This window comes from Typopeltis vanoorti, chromosome 6, assembly GCF_054136105.1.
Source record: "Typopeltis vanoorti isolate ZY-2024b chromosome 6, IOZ_Tvanoo_1.0, whole genome shotgun sequence".
NCBI lineage: Eukaryota > Metazoa > Arthropoda > Arachnida > Uropygi > Thelyphonidae > Typopeltis > Typopeltis vanoorti.
The window spans coordinates 90,064,801-90,078,018 of NC_143554.1; the positions used below are offsets into that span (position 1 = coordinate 90,064,801).

The window sequence follows — 13,218 nt, forward strand, 5'->3', positions numbered from 1 at the left end:
TTCTATATACACTAAAACAAATTCCACTTATAAATATTGATCGCTACAAACTTTGTTTAATATTGATAACGCTATTCAAGCATTTTGTTCTTGTATATTAAATTTCATTTTTCTGCTTTTGATTTATTAGCAACATTCATTACAGAAATTCACTGATTTTGCTTATTAAAATAACGCTAATCCTATCGGTTGCATATTTTTGTAATTAGCGCCTCCTGTCGGACAACATCTTTCTACTGCGACGTCGGTCGTAATAATCATACTTCTACTCAGAATTGTGGTATGAATTTTATTTTAACAGCTTGTTGACCATAAATTTCACAGATGGACTGTTTGGTTAGGCTAGAATCATTTTCTATTAAAACTACCAGTTTAATAATTGTATAAATTTTATCCATTACATTTTTAAAGAATACTTATTGTTTTCAGGCAGCCACTGTGAGCTGAAGACATAGGATGAAGTTTATAAAGTAAGACATAATTCATACTTAAGCTCGTTAAGCTTTAATTACTTATAATTTACTGTGCCAAATCTTGTAACTATGCTGAGATGTTGCAAGGGAGAGAGGCTGACTGATAGAGCTGTAAGAAAGGACTCTTGTCATAGATGACAAAGTTTCATCCTCCTTGCCTTCCCCCTTTAATTATATTATTTACGATAAAAAATATTTTTGTTATGTTAAATAAGTACAGATTATTTTTCTTATTGTTGTATATGTTGAGCGGGGAGGGGGAAATAATCAGTCTTTTCCCCAGGCAGAGTCTGCTTGCTAAACTTTTTCAGAAAAAATATATTTTTCGGATATATATTCAAATTGCTTTTTAAAGTGTTTTCAGTGTCAGTGGAATGCTGTCTACAACTTTGAAAGTTACTTTTGGGTACAGCTAAAAAATCCCCCCCCCCCATAAGTCTCCGAGCTAAATCGATATCTGTTTTAACTGAATATCAGTAGCGCTGCGCTTTGGACTGTATCACACAAAATCAACCGTAGGCAATATTATCAGACAATGTTTCGAAATGTGAGGGCGCGACCTCAGCCGAAACACAACACCAAGAAAACTAACAAAGGCTAAAGGTTACTCGCAAGAGTGGTTGATTATTTTAAAGAATTTCAAACTGCTCTGGTTAATATAAGGCACTACATAAAGAGCCGAAAAGGCTACTGTACATAAACCTACCCACAGTGACAACGAATAGCATGGACTATACACAAGTGTAAAGATCATCGCGAAAAGTTCCTAGATCGTTGAAAGTCCTTGATATCGGTGCTAGAACGAATCGTGCTAAGCCGTTTTCTGATCGTATGATAAAATGTGGGTGTGACGAATGCTTGGGGGGAACATCTTATGCACGAGTGCATTCTTCTAATTGTGAAGTTCGGCGTCAGATGTGTAATGGTCTTAATTCTCCTGGTATACACTTGGACTTTTGGTTATAGTAGCTGAAAAGATAAATGATAACGGATGTAAAGTACTTCAAGATCATGCAGTACTTTTCATTTTACCGAATAGACTTCTGTGTTTTCCAATACGACGCTGAAGCACCATGTCATACTGCAGGTACTACTGTAATAACATAATTTCAAAAGTGACATACAAACTGTTTGACATATGGAAGGGAAAATAAGTTCAAAATATCTGGATCACAAGCTGGCGGGGAGTTTGCTTAGAATGATGTAATCAGAGCCAAAAGAAGACTCGCACTTTATTGAAGTGGGTGCATTCAGATTCTCTGAAACATAGTGTTGTCCATACTTATTTCAACTCCATGTATATAACAATCTAAAAAAAAGTTACTCTACATTTCACAAGTTGTATTAGAATGTACTATTTCGAATTTGGGGGATTTTCCAATATCGAAAAAGTACATTCGTTTCTCTGCAAACTGTTTGTTTGTTTGTTTTAATAGAAATTACGTTATTATTTTTTTTTTATTATTGTATCTACATTTACTCATGAGTGGTAAATAGGACCGACATAAGTAAATATACGATCGAAATGGAAATGTGCAGATACGAGGGTGTGCTGAGAAGTTGTGCTCATCACCATGAAGGAATTGAAGTAGAACCATGTAACTTACGCACTATTCTACATATTTCCCACGAAGTGTTATACTCTTGTTACAACGCTGCTACGTCATTTGCAATCCTCTGAGAAAACAATTCTTTCCCTTGATGCACAAACCAGTCATTTTTGTTCTACGTGTTTATAAGAACTTTGCAGTCCCCCCCCCGTGTATATCTAACATTATCTAGTATACATATGCTGTACAGCTTAGGAATTATTACTGGATACCAATCTTTAGGTTAGGTGATCTAGGGGGGCGCCCGAATTTTGTGACGGCAAACTCTCTGGGTGCGAGTTCTCTCGTACTTCTCGCCGGCATTGTCATTTGGTTTAAGACCAACTCTGTTTTTTTTTTTTTTTTTTTTTTTTTTTTTTTTTTTGTGCATTTTACTGAGATATTATACGATCGCTTTAGTGTTAAGTACTTTACTTAAATAGTTTTAAACTGAACAAACAGATTATTGAAGCATTTCCTGTAATTTCTCTTTATGTTTCTATAGGAGGGTATTTCAGAAGAATTCGACCGACATCGATATCGTCAATGTGATTCATCAGGGATGGTTACTAACGCTACCTCCCCCAAAAGGAATAATGAAATTGGTGACGGTAGGAATATTTCTTTATCTATGACACACACACACACATAACTACACCGCAAAACTAGTGCAATGAGGAAACCCATTAGCTTATGTGAATAAACGAAAGTTTTGAACATTTGGACTGAGAACTCTTAAATTTTCCATTTCATTGTTAATTCATAAAGTATTTTTTTAAAGAAATAATATAGTCTTGTAGTCTTAGAAATGCTCTAGAATGAACAGTGGTCGCCATCAGTATAACTTGTTTCCATGTAGTCTAAATAAATAGGCACTAAAACAGGAAGCATATTCGATTGATTTGTTACAACAATGCATTACATAAATCCTGCGTTTATGTAATTTCTGTTTCATATAAAAGGTATGGAAGGCGACCGAAATATAGGAATGCCGTTTTTATTTTTTATTTTTTTAAAATTCTTGTTATTTAAATATAATTTACTTCAATTTTCCACGTATAACATTGATTCATGTATGTTTATATACATTTTTTGAATTTATTTTGCAAAACATTGTATTTATTTTTAATTATTTAAATTGAAAATAGAATTTAGAAGACATCATTATTATCCCGATTCTAGTCATCTATTATTATTATTACAGGTTCAGTTCTGGTTGCCTAGATTATCATTATAGGTTCAATTGTAGTTTGGCTTCTTTTCTTCTGATTCCGAGGTTAGTCGATCCTTGGCGGAGTTGTTCTCCTGGAAGAAACTCGAGTTTTTAATCTCAGCAACATCAGCCAAAGAACTCACACGAGTACATCCAAGTAAATACCAGTTAGGAACATTACGTCTTATCTACACATACCGGCCACGGAATTAGAAAGCGATATGCGAAATACTTGGTGATGTGCGTGCCACGTGTTCTCGGCAACTATTTAAGAATACTGCTGGTCAGTAATCGTCAATAGTGTTGATCACAGTGGGAAAAGCAAAAGATCTTTCTGAGTCCAATAAAGGGTTTATTGTGGATGCCCGTCTGGCTGGATTCACGATTTTGAAAACAGCAGAGCTGACTGGTTTCTCAAAAGGTGAGATAGCTCAGGTGTTTGGGATATCTCACCTTATCTCAGTGGAATTAAACTGGCGATTTGCCAATTTAATCAGTGGTAAAATAACCCACATTGGCTGTCTAAGAGGCGTAACTGTGATTTTAAGGAAATCACAGTTACGTCTGGAACGAGATCTCCGTTTTGAGAAGGCTTGTACGGACAATTAGAACTTCCTATGTGCAGCAATTGACCAAAGCATGTAATGGTCTCTATCCTATCTTACCGAACTATGCGCAGGGAATTGAAGAGGATCGGTATTGTCAGTTTCACATGCCTCTACAGAAAAATAAAAAGAAAAAGAAAAATTTTTTCTCTACAGAAAAAATTACGCCAATAGTATTGACGTAAGTACGTCAATATTGCCCTTCCGCTACAAGCTTCTGATGATCTCTGAGAATTCTTGCTGAGTCCTCAGCGAAACTTGAGCTTATCCAATCTCTCGGTTGCACCCCATTGCGGTGTTTCTCACCGAACTATGAGCAGGGAATTTAAGAGGATCGGTGGCCAGTATGTGTAGCATGTCGTATGAATCCATTTGCCAAGTGGGAAGACTTTCTGAGAGGAAATTAGGCCTTAAAGTGCTTCCCATGAGAGAATGAGGCGGAAATAAAGGATGCATTCTTCTTTTTATGCCTCTCTTCCCCTCTCATCATCTCTGGATCCAATAATATCCTAGCATATACCATTTTTGATCTATTCTAGGTGCCTATATTGTTGCATAAAAGCTTGCATGACTAGCGGGAAAACAATGCTTGTATGTATGCCCGATTCTAGTTAATTAGAGGAACAGCTGATTTCGAACTTACTCGATCTCTGGCTTAAGTCCAATAGATTTTTCCCTGGAAGAAATTCAGATATTTATTTCTACAAATCAGCGTGCTAAGCGTTGTCCTTGGCTTAGCACGCTGGCCAATAGTGCTCCACTACCATGATGGTGAAAGAAACTGGGCAGTATCTACTGAATTCCAAAAAGTTGAGGCTATAAAGAATGCTGCATGCGCACCCTGGGGAATAAAAATATGTTCGAAGGTTTTTATTGCTGTGATATACTGTGCATCATTCTATTTTCAGGGATATCACTGGCGATGGTTTGTTCTTCGGCTACTCACAACAGATGCGTTTGTATTAGAGTACTACCATGACGCGACCTGTCAGAAGCTGAAAGGATCAATAAATATTATGCAGTGCGAAAATGTAAGTTGCAAAATCTGTATCGACATTTATTAATTAAACGAAATGTTCATCTCAGTTTCAGTTGAATTTAAAATTTCAGATTATGTTAAATATTTTCAAAGTTCATTAATATATATATAATATAATACAATATCTCTTTACTGTGTAACTGAGCATAATCATTTTAAATGTGTTGTCTGTGTTTAGCAGCACTTACCTCTACGTTGATTTAGGAGAGTTGAACTGATTCAAGATAATCATGGCAACATGCTTTTCGTAATAGCACTGATGCATTTCGTCTTCATTATCACAATCCAGAGTCGCGTTTCTTATGTATTGTGGAGAGTTTATTTATTATTATTTTCAACATGTGATATTGTGATTTCGATGTGTTTGTCACCACAGACAGTTGGCTGAAACCAAAATTAAGATATCTGGACAAATTTCATAAAAAATTCAAAATAAAATTCGTTAAATTTCATCTGGTCAAAGTGAGCTTATTATTTTGAATCGTTTTGCGACAAAAATAGTCTGAATTAAACCAAAATTGAGATTAAATGATGATATTTTAGTAGAAATCGTAAATATCAAACTTGAATAAAATCCTTACAAGGTCAGAGCGAAACTATATGTGCACTGGCCATCAAAACAAATCCAACAGGCATTTTGCGAAACGTACCTAATAAATAATCTTATTTATTAAGATTATTTATTAGGTCAACCTTTAGATCTAATGGTTGATCAAGGTCAACCTTGATCAACCATTAGATCAAGGTTGAGAAATAACTTGCGAGATCCAATTTTGATCTTTGCGCATTTTAACCAACTTTGTTGTTGACTTGTTTGCTCATGACTGCGATGACTTAATGTTCTCGTTATTATCTTATGTATTATTTCATTTTATAATAACGAGAACATTAAGTTATTATAAAGTTATTAAGTTATATAATGTTCTTAATAACATTAAGAACTAATTAATGTTCTTAATTAAGAACATTAATTAAGAACATTTAATAATTAATGTTCTTAATAACATTAAGTTATTAAGAACATTAATTATGTATTATGTATTATTTCATAATACATAATACATAAACCAAAATCACTTGATTTAAAGTCAATTTCTGTTATTATTCCAATAAAAATTAGTTTACTATTGTGATTTTTAATGTTCAGAGAATACATTATTATTATTGTTAAATCTCCATGGAGTCAAACGACTCACCAAAATAATACATGCCAAATAAGCTATTCTTATTCTAACGATGCCTTCGTGAAGCAATTGAATTAACGAGAAATGTCTATTGAAAAAAAAAATAATAATTCGAGTTCTCTTAAGAACATGAAAAATAATTTCTAAGTCTTTCAACGAAGGATGAATTAATGGCTGTTAGCTTGATGCTAGTCTTAACACAATTCAGTTTAATACCTATTCCAAGTAACAAAGAGCTTAAAAGTTGGAAGGAATTATACACTAGCTATGTATATATATATATACACACACACACAGAGTGGTCTAAATCAAAGTATCCCAGTTTAAGGCCTTGTGGAACGCCATCCAATGATCCAAATGCTGCGAAGCTTTGCAGGAATACGTTTGCGTAATGCGGAGGCGATATCTCAGAAAAAAGTTCCAAATTTCACTAGCAGGGTTGCAAACACTAAATGCATGGATTTGCATATCATGCAACGCGACAGGTGCCAGTAGGGTTAAAAAGATGGACACGAGATTTTTCCTTTCATTCAGGTTGTTAATACCATCTACAGTGATGGCACCAACCTGTAAGGCGAACTCTCACACATCTAATTAATAACAATAGTTTTTAAATACTGCGTTTGCCGGTGCAACATATGGTTTTGCTTGAGTCTGTATAGCAGGGTTTCCCAAATTGTGTTAGGCGGAAAGTGAATAAATGTTCCGTGATGTCAGTGACCAAGCCGTGTATTTTTAAAATGGAATACCGCTGTTTATGACCGGTTATAAAAATTGCCTGCAAGCCGATTACAACAATGGGTGGCGTATCCTCTGTTCTCAAAACTGAACGAAATAACATCTGTTTCAAATGTTAGTGACCAATCAGCAAGGAAGTATAAACAAAATTTTTCCACTGAAATTGAACATCAAGATAGTCTGTCCGGTTCTCAAATCTAATAATACTGAATACTTTCTTCGCAAGTTGCGTATTGTAGGGTGAAAGTGCTTGTTTCGAAACCGTAGTGCCGTGATTTTTTTAAAAGTAATAGGCCTACAGATTTGAATTTTTATATGAATAAGAGATAAGGGACTTGGTTTAATTTTGGTGTTAAGAAATCTCTTATTAAAGGTGTTCGTGAGCAACAGATACTGATTCATCCACCTCTAGACTACAAAGCGATCTCCAGGATGTACAAAAGAATGGGAAAATTACCAGCACACAGGAGAAAAAGTTGCATTCACTCGTAAGTATAATAATATTATAAATTTTTGGTGATCAGAATGGGATATGTCAATGAAAATCAGCACAGATTAATTTAATGATGTTGGCCTGAGGAAACTACAATATGCTGCAAGATTTCATTAGTCCAGCGATTGACAACTGATTTAAATGTAATTTTATATTTGTCAACATGTCACGCCGTATACATAAGTGTACTAATACTCTTTATGATTATGCCATAATTAATTATTAATACATTACAAAATAACCAAGGTGTTCCGTGAAAATTTCAGGATTTGTGAAGTGTTCCGTCGTAGGAAAAATCTGGGAAACGCTGCTATGCTGTATAGCAGCGTTTCCCAGATTTCTGTATGAGGAGACATGTGATTCATTCATTAGTATTGTTTTTATCCCAGTTGTCTCTAATCGCACTATTTCTTGAGAAATATATTACACAGACTGCTCATACCTTATTCACTGACATAATAAAAGTACTTGTTTTTCTTGCCTCTGCAATATAGTGGCTATTGGGGGAGGGCGTGTTGGTTACTGCTGCAAGCGAGTTACTATCGCCCAACGTGAACGTATTTAAGTTTTTTTTCATGTGCGAAGTATATGCGAAACTTTTTAATTTCTTTTTTCGAAAAGTAAAATCAGGGGTGTCAGTTATATGCGAGGGCGAGTTATATTGGAGTAAGTATTGTATTTCAACTATGGATAAGTACATTGGTACCTTCTTTAAAAGGAAAAATATCTCGGATGACAGTGATAATACAAAACAAGTTTGTAATGACAGTTGTGTGTAGTTTCTGAAGAGACAGATGTCTGTAACGAATCCACAGAAACACAGAATTCCCATCAGTTGCAATGCGATAATATTAATACGCTTAACGAAAGGAAAGATTTGCTGACTTGCTGGACACCCGACCAGTGGATCACATTCAAAGGTAATACAACTGGTTAGTTTGTAGGAACATTTTTCTGTTTTGTGACTTTTCTCCCTTTACGGTAATTATGCCTACTTTATTGTGTTATTATTCAACAATTGCTTACAGTTTTGAATGTGTATATATAAAGCAGTGGTGTAGCAAGAGCTTTTGCCGCCCTGGGCGGTCCCTGAGTTTGCTGCTCCTCTCAATAAACACCAAAAATACTACAAAAAGTCAAAACGATATATAGGGAAATAAATTAAAACACTATGTTTATTTTTGAAGTAAAACTTTAATTCCAGCATTCTAAAATGTTATGTTTCTTGCTTTTCTGTTAGCAAAATCATCGATGACATTGGCGAAGTCTATTTCATAATAATGTGGGTAATTCTTAATCAATTTTATTTAGAAAAACTCCTCTCACAACTAGCAACATTCACAGCAATTGTGAGGAAAATTCGCAGCAGTATTACAATATTTGGAACTGAGTTCTCGAGACTATTTTAGAATTAACTGTAAAAGTTCAAAAAAGGTAAAGTGTCGCCCGGTGCGGACGCCCCCCCCCCCCTTCGTCCCCCCTCTAGCTACGCCACTGATATAAAAGTCAATATCAACAGTTGCCAGATTACGAATGCGTGATGAAAGGGACGGGTTTGGAGCTACCCCGGATAGCATTCAAAGTTAATACAATTGGTTATTTTGTATAGGGTCCCGGAACTTATTCGTTTAGAATTTAACCACTGGAATGGATTATGATGATGATGATGATGATATAATAATGTAATAAAGATGAATACGACATTAATTAATAAACTTAACATTTATTCCTGTGAAAGAGTATTGTTGAATTATGCGAGGTCTTCAGGAACGTATTCCTCGCATAAAACACTACCACACTGTATAAAATTACGCCAAGTTACGACTGTGAGTGTTAATTATTATTATGTGACACCTCCAGAGTCCAAAGACTCATCGAGGGAGAGTGTGCCAAGAGCATCAAACGATTGAACCCCTTCCAACTACTAACTGCGAACCTCTGCCAATAGTAGCAGAGGCTCTACTAATCGACCAAAATCTGCTAAACAATATTCATTTCTCATTGAAATTACCCGTTTGTTTGTTTTCATTATTAATCAACCCTTATGAACAAGAATTTCGCATTTATCAAACATGATTATTTGGTAAATTTAAATAGTTAAGCGATCAAGTTATGCACAAGCGAATAAGTTGTTTGTTTACTTTTGCTTAAGCAAACAGCCAAGCGTTCTTGCTTACAGATAAACGTCGACTATGTAAAAATCCAGTAACAAGCGTGAGTGTCACGAATCTACATAGTGTTTGTTGATCAACACAGTTGCGTTGATCAAGAAATAATCCACCGAATATGTGAATGTTGTCATAGTGGCTATTATGATATATTAATATACAGTTTAATAGTACTTTTTTCATTCATGTTAAATTTGGTTGCAAGTTGTTAGATAACTTTTTAGTTAATTATATGAAGTACATTCGTTTCTGATATAAATATAACGAATAAATCTTAACATGTGATCTAAAAAAAATCTCTTTTTTTTTTCCCGTTAGGTAAATGCAGGAATGACATTTGGCACAAAAAAATATAAGTGCAAAAATAACATGTTCGTCCTAGCTACCCCAGATCAAGCGTTTTGTCTTGTAGCTGAGACAGAGATGCAAGCCATGAGATGGGTTTTGTGTATATGCAGCATCTGTGGGATCAGATCTCCTTTTGCTAAAGGTAAATACTTCTCAGTTATCACAATAGGAAGCCATAGTTTCAGTATAATCATGAATATCGATTATTCACCAGGATCATTTTTGTATCCGCTGCTTATGCTGCCATCTCTCGGGATCTAAACTTACAATCTTTTCTTTCCTATTAGAATCGTATGTCAAATAATGTATTTCTTTATTCTCGGGTAAAAATATAAATATAATAAAATGCATAATAATAACTGCAGTATCCGTTAATTAGAATATCAAGAATTAAATTATTGTTATATAATTTTATTAACGAGAATAACAAAAGTTAAAATAATTAAATGTATTCTAATTTTAGTTTATTTTTATAGCACCTTCCTGTGGTAGTTCGAGATTTTCTGATGTTCCGGAAATGGTGTATTCCTCGAAAGATTCAACCTATAATTACCTTTCGGAGAATGTGAGTCCATATATTCTGCTTAGCGAGTGTTATAGTGATAAGACACCAGAAAATGATGGAGATATTACGAAAGACGCTTCTCAAAATGGAGCGACCTCTGGACAGAGACAGATTAGCTTATCATCACATGATTTACATATCTATCGTCAGCCTGTGGGTAAACCGCCGAGCAAGTTCGATACTTCCCCCGATCTTACAGATGTGTTTGGCCCCTTTAAAAGCCTTCCATTGTCCATGTACACGAGGGATTTTTTCCCCAATCCTCAAAATTCTTCTTTTTTGTACGGAAAAGATGTCTTGATCCCAGATTCAAAAGGCTTAGGCGGTGCCAGCGAAGGACAAAGAGTAGTCAACAGCTTCATTGAAAACTCTATGGAACCAGCAACATGTCAACGAGTTCGCTCGCATACAATAGAGCAAAGAAGTGTTTATGATGTTCCTCCTAAACCAAAAAGAGTACGAGCAAAAACAGAATCTTCAGAACATGGAGTCCCCACTTCGTGGCTGCACTGCGAGGTATCCAATTACGGTATACATAAAGATAAAATCAAATATCATCAGAACTCCTATACCTCTTTAAACAGTAGAGAGAAACTCCCTACGGTAGATGATCCTCTGTTCTCGTCTAATACTTATGACTACGTAAAGTCCCCCGCTGAACCCGTTTCTCCGGTTGAAGGGGTTTTTCATGCTGTCCCATGTGAAGTTGTGCCTGAAGAAGCAACCAACAACTTCATACCTTCTTCCAGTACCAATGAACTAATTACACCTTACGTAGCTGAAACTTCTACGAGTCTTCTAACGGTTTCTATTCCACCACCTCCAAAACCGAGGAGAAGGAAAATAAAACCCAATCCAATTAACTTATATGAAAATGTTGAGAGTTCTTCCTTATCCAGAACTGAAAGAGAAGAGAAGACAGGCATCCTCTTAGAAACAGATGAACAGTCTTATGTTTTATGGCCTCAAATCCCCAACGAACAACATAAACCACAAAATGAGGAATATCTTTCCATAGAGAATGTGGTTCCTGCTCCATCACGAACTTCTGACCAATACAAACTGCTATCTCACAGTTCAGATCCGACTTCTGCAATGTCACACTATGTTAACATGCCTTTTACTATATACGATGTGGTTCCCACATCAGCAACCCCATTATATGATGAAGTAATGCCAAGAGGTAGTCCAAAGGCAGCAAGAAACGTTTATGTTAATGCCAAGCCAAGCCAAAATACTTCACTTCCTTCCTATTTAGATATTGACTTAGTGCCATTAAATAATAGTGAAAAATTACATATTGCAAGTCCCATAATCCACTGCCAAGATTCTGACGCTGCATATCAAGGTAAAAATGCTATTTAATTTTTTCCTCTCTTTCTCTCTCAATCTCTTAGTTTCCTAGTGCTACACACGCATCCCAACTGTACTCTACTTTTTGCCTTTCACTCGTATCTTGTCCCATGCTACTTTCTTTTGCTATCACATCGCCTCCCCCCCCCGGTTTATTATTGATGTTTAAGCTCTTTTTTAAGGGTTTTCTTTCATTATTCCTCAAATATCTTTTTATAGTTCATCTCTACTGACTAAGTAGAGATGAACTATAAAACTACTATAAATGAACTATGAACTACGGCAGACTAAGTGACCATTACATCCATAATGGTCACTTAGTCTGCAAACATTGATTTCCTCAGCATTATGACTCTCCCCTTCATGCAGATCATTAAGAAAGAAACTCTTTCACTCCTTATGTTCATTCTTCCTACCTTCTACTATATATTTTTTTCTATTGTAATCCTCTTTTCAAATGTTACCTAACAGATGAGTCATCTGTTAGCCTTATCATATCACTGAATTATCTACAATAATGAAATGATCAGAAAGAATCATAAACAGAGGAGTAAACTCCAATATTTTTTTTTTTTTTTTTTTTGTGTGTGTGTGTGTGTGTCTGTTGGAGTGAGGGTGGGAAATAATAGCTTTCTTTTCCAAACATATGGGTTTTAATGCCACATTGCGAGAAAATTGATCATATAACTCACGTTATCACATACAGTAATACGAGAGTTAGGATTTAGGGCCACGAGATGGTGGCAGTTGTTTGCCATACTCGCTCTCTCTCTCTTCCCTGAAAAGCTTTGATTTATTGATTGTTTAGGCTCACTATCAGTAAATGCTTGAAGAATGGAGACTGAGTGTCCACTAGTCTTCAAAAGTTAGGGATAAAGAAGCTCCACCTATTCGGAGTTACTTTATTCCTAGGCACTAGAGGATTTTTACAGCGCACCTTGGCTAGAATATCACTAAGTCTATTGCATCGAGTAGCATTCATTCAGTTTGTATTGTGCCTCGCCAACCTGTCATCCACGTTAACTTTGCATTTCCACTTTCTTTGAACAAAGAATGTCAACTGGTGGATCACATACATTTTGCAAAAATAAACAGCCGTACAGAGAGTCTCTGTAAATGAGTAAGTATCGACGGCGAACTTTGGGTGGAAAGATACGGGTCTAGGATTCAGTCTAAGATGCGAAGAACCTTTATGAGGACTTTTCAGTTGAAGGTTGAGTTAGCCAGTCATAGATAAGTGTGGCAGGGATTTTTTCCCAGAAATTCAGGGTTTTTACTTAATCAGGCAAACTAGGAAATCATGCAGTTTACAGACAGCAGAAAATGCCAACAGGTTTAACCACCTCATCATAAGCAGTAATCAGGTTTCTAAGATGCCAAGTTATTTGGCCGTGTCAGATCATTGAGTCTAAGGCAAAGGGAAAATGGTATGGGAAACAAACCTTCCTTC

At 35.6% G+C, this 13,218-nt stretch overlaps 1 protein-coding gene across 3 annotated transcripts in view; it reads left to right on the forward strand.

Moving 5' to 3' along the window:
- LOC150105691 (uncharacterized) overlaps positions 1 to 13,218 on the forward strand; it is a 139,980-nt gene that overhangs the window by 106,895 nt on the left and 19,867 nt on the right. For 2 of the 3 annotated variants that reach the window (XM_090395014.1, XM_090395013.1), the window contains 5 exons: positions 430 to 470; positions 2,568 to 2,673; positions 4,789 to 4,911; positions 9,821 to 9,992; positions 10,327 to 11,763. In XM_090395014.1, the coding sequence (XP_090251140.1) occupies positions 457 to 470; positions 2,568 to 2,673; positions 4,789 to 4,911; positions 9,821 to 9,992; positions 10,327 to 11,763 (1,852 nt within the window). In that variant the 5' untranslated portion in view covers positions 430 to 456. The remainder of the gene's footprint in view (positions 1 to 429; positions 471 to 2,567; positions 2,674 to 4,788; positions 4,912 to 9,820; positions 9,993 to 10,326; positions 11,764 to 13,218) is intronic. The other variant, XM_090395015.1, reaches the window with a different exon arrangement.